The sequence below is a fragment of the Buceros rhinoceros genome, unplaced genomic scaffold (assembly GCF_000710305.1).
Source record: "Buceros rhinoceros silvestris isolate BGI_N320 unplaced genomic scaffold, ASM71030v1 scaffold531, whole genome shotgun sequence".
Taxonomy (NCBI): domain Eukaryota; kingdom Metazoa; phylum Chordata; class Aves; order Bucerotiformes; family Bucerotidae; genus Buceros; species Buceros rhinoceros.
The window spans coordinates 35,608-39,555 of record NW_010395726.1 but is presented as its reverse complement, the minus strand read 5'-3'; the positions used below and the strand labels follow the sequence as shown (position 1 = coordinate 39,555).

The 3,948-nt window shown below is 41.0% G+C and overlaps 1 protein-coding gene across 1 annotated transcript; it reads left to right on the top strand.

The window, feature by feature from the left end:
• The first annotated feature begins 1,086 nt into the window (after positions 1 to 1,086).
• Positions 1,087 to 1,605, top strand: MSGN1 (mesogenin 1). The gene has a single exon (XM_010145626.1). The coding sequence runs from the start codon at positions 1,087 to 1,089 to the stop codon at positions 1,603 to 1,605; it is 519 nt and encodes a 172-aa protein (XP_010143928.1).
• Positions 1,606 to 3,948: the final 2,343 nt, after the last annotated feature.

The window sequence follows — 3,948 nt, the reverse complement described above, 5'->3', positions numbered from 1 at the left end:
AATCATCACTGTAAGTTGTTCTGAAGCCTAGAGATGAAAAGTGTTCATTATTACTGCTATTGATTTATAGAATATACATTTTCACTTGAACTCCCTAACATATAACTTCACTGTCGCATTGAGTCAGGGCTGGCAAAGTGTTTTTTCCAGCAGAAGGGATTCCTAGAGGAAGACAGTTTTATAGAAATAGCTGTAGTCTTATATGTCCAATCTGTGTATTACTTTGAATTAAATTTCTATGTAAAACATTTGTCTGCGCCAAAAAGTTTATGCACCATTTATTTTATTTTCCAAACTTTAAAATTACATTTTCCTTTTTTGTTTTTAAATGGGACTTTGACTTTGTTTACAATTCCAGATTTTCTTTTGATTTCCCAGTCAAGATTTAAAATAGCAAATGAATCTACAGACTGCAGCAAGTGCATTGCTGTTCTTTTCTCCTTTCTCCTGTTGAAAATTGTAGTGATCCAGAGAGAAGTTACAATCTAATGAGAAGAGAAATCCACAGAGCCAAAACTCCACACAAATCCAAACAATCTTTGACTTTCACAATTAAGATGCAGATAATGAGAGACTACTTCAGCAGCAGCCAGCACGCGTCAAATCATCACTGCTGTAGTACAATTGCCTTCAAACAGTTACATAGAAATCAAGGCTAGGTAGCTTAAATTCAGCGTTTGTTTTAGTGGTCATTAAGTTTAAATTCTACGTCTGTGAATTGTTTTGTAAAATTGTTAGTTTTCTTTTTCCTCTCTCACCACTCATCCCGCCAGCACATTGCACATAGATGCGCAGCCTTAATTGGTTTAGTTGCATGAAGATAATCTTTTTTCTCCTTTCTCGCTGTTGCCTGTTACCTTAAAGACTTTTTAGCTGAAGGTTGATAATTATCATTGAGAAGAAACTAGCACATCAGGAGTTCATTTTCCATCTTAGCACTTGTGGCACTCCTTTGAACTCCTCTCACCAAACTCACATTCCCACTCTGTCACTTTCCTCCCTCCATCATAAAAAGGTCTCGGCAGCCAGCGGCTCCAGCCTTTGCTGGTGGGCAGAAGGCATTGCTTCTCCTGAGTGCTCCCCAACATGGACAAACTGCATGAGACATTGATAAACATGGAAGACACTTTGGATTCGGAGCACTCCGTCTGCTTATCTTCCTGGGACTGGAAAAGTGCTGCTGGGGCTTTTGAGCTGCACCCCATCTCTTCTCCACACAGCTTATCCCCAACACCCTCCTTTGAATCCTACTCCTCATCCCCTTGCCCGACGGCAGCGGAGACCCCCTACAGCAGCAGTGGCAGCAGCAGCCTGGCGGGCTACAGCCTGGTGGACTTCCCCCCTGCCTATCTGCCCAGTCCTGGGCAGGCTCGGCTGCCCAAGGGCACCAAGGTGCGGATGTCTGCCCAGCGCAGGAGGAAGGCCAGCGAGAGGGAGAAGTTGCGGATGAGGACCCTGGCCGACGCACTCCACACGCTGCGAAACTACTTGCCTCCCATCTACAGCCAGAGGGGACAGCCCCTCACCAAAATACAAACCCTGAAGTACACCATCAAGTACATCAGTGAACTGACGGAGCTCCTCAACAGCGCCAAGCGAGTGTAGACCCCACCTGGAGCACCCACCTCAGCACACTCAGGGTCTTTACAAACAAAAAACCAGCAAAACTTCATCCTCAGAGTACGCAGGCACAGGGTGCAAGAGGAGAATGGAGCAAGGGAAGGAGAGCAAGGTCCACCGTTGTACAGAGGACACAATGCTGGAAGGTGATGTAGGATTGCCTAAAAACCTGAGCTGCAGGTTGCCGAGACAGAAGTCTTGCTTTTTTAATGTCTTGTTTAATGTCTTTTTTTTTAAAAAAAAAGCTTCTAAGAAATACTAAACCTAATCTGATACAAATGTAAAAAAAAAAGCCAGCTGATCTTTCTAGGATTTACATATCACTGTTCTGACTGATCTTCTGTTTATTAAGGACAATAGTAAATGCACAGGTTTTAAACTGAATTTTAAAAAAGAAAATGACACCAACACTATAAGGATACTAAGTATATTGATTTGTAGGCACTTTAATACTAGGATGAGGAAGACCATACATGTATAGTTAGTCAAGTATTGTCTATTTATCCATGTTTCCACTGTACCTAATCAAGAAACCAAGAAATAGTGAGAACATCTTTGCTCTTATACAAATAAATATCAGTGTCATAGTTTGTATTTTGTGATAAATATGCAATTGATACATCAAATCTATCAATGACCACTAAATATTGGAAATTAAATATAAGCAAACTGACATTTTGTACAGATAAATTGCTGTTAAATCCTACCTTTAATATATACAGAAACATATAATATTTTTATAGTTAATGTATAAACCCCCTTGATCCAATGCTTGATAAATTACGAAAGACATTTTTACAAATAAGATTAGGCTGAATTATATTCCTTCTCTTTGACATGAAATAAATTGATTCAGGTACTGGAATGCAAAGTTTTATCCTCAAGGAGTACTGAATCCTAGGAGGGCTCTAGTAACTGTAACTTCTTATTAAAAGCTGTCAGATCAGCTGTTTCCTTCAGCTTGTAAAACACACGTGAAATCCCTCAAAACCCAAACAAATGAGGACAGTCTTAATCCTTGATTACTTCAATTTTCATCTGACAGGTAGCACACAGGTCTCATCACACCACCAAAAAACATGGGTTGCTTTGTAAATCTCATTGCAGACTGATTTATAGGACTTGGCTGTGCTGAGCCAGACAATGCACAGAGAGGAGCAAAACACAGGGCTGAGCTGAGTTGTGAGGCGCTAGTTGAGATTAACCTTTTCCCCACTGGGAGATAAAAGGCATAGAGAGAGCAGCAGCCAGGAGGTAAAGGCTTGTCTCACCAGGATGGATAGATCAGCATATCTGTGTGGGGCAGATGGTTTAGGTTTGTGGGATAATCCTGTAGCAGAGCACTGAAACTGTATTGCATACTGTTTTTTTTCTTTCCCTTGTTCTGTTTGTTGGAAGGGAAATATAATTGTCTTTGCACATTTTTTTTTTCTCCAAGGCTCAGCCTAAGCTAACTCAGTGCTCCTCTCACAAGGCTTATGCATACTAGAGCAATCAGCATGAACCCCATCACTGTCTTGAAAATGCTGCTACACTCCAATTTATGCAGGTAGTACTGTCACTCAGATGTAGTGACATTTAAGCATACTCCCTGTGCTTCTGCTTTGTTTTAACTCACATTTTCTCACAGATTTTAGGGTTTCAGCAAGAGTAAGTAGAATCATTTTTTAAAGTCCCATTAAGCTGTCAAATTAGAGAAAATTGTATGAACACATGAGACAGCAGCACTAACACCAGCATAGCATTCCTCACTAAGCCTCTACAGCTGATCAGATTTGAGCAGGTAAAGATCCACATAGACAAGATCAGTCTGGATTATATTTTGCAAGGGGCTCATATTGCACATTGGCCATGGGATCTTGCACAGAACCCTAACTGACAGCTTGATCCCCCATCCTTTCTCAAAGACTCTCATTGCCACTGATAGCTATAAAAGGGTATATGTTCACTAGCAAAGCCTCAGCAGATGCATAGGAAGATAACCCTGTCATTCTGTGGTGTTAGTTAGAGACCATCGTCATTAACAAGTATAGTTGCTGGGTATATTGCCTATGCATAGGAAGACTTTCAACCTTGTTCCTTAAATCTTCCAAACCTGAAACCACAGGTAATGACTATGCTTTTCAGCTAGAGAAGCCTACGGGTCATGGCTAAAGCAGAGGAACAAGGACTTAGAAGGATCCACTTCTCTTGCAAATTAATGTATGACCTTGGCTGGTCACGCAGCATTGGTGCTTCAGTTTACCCATCTACAAAAATACTCTGATAGCTAATGGCCTCAGAAAGCTCCTGCTCTTAGACAAAGCTGAGTCATGCTATATACAGAAA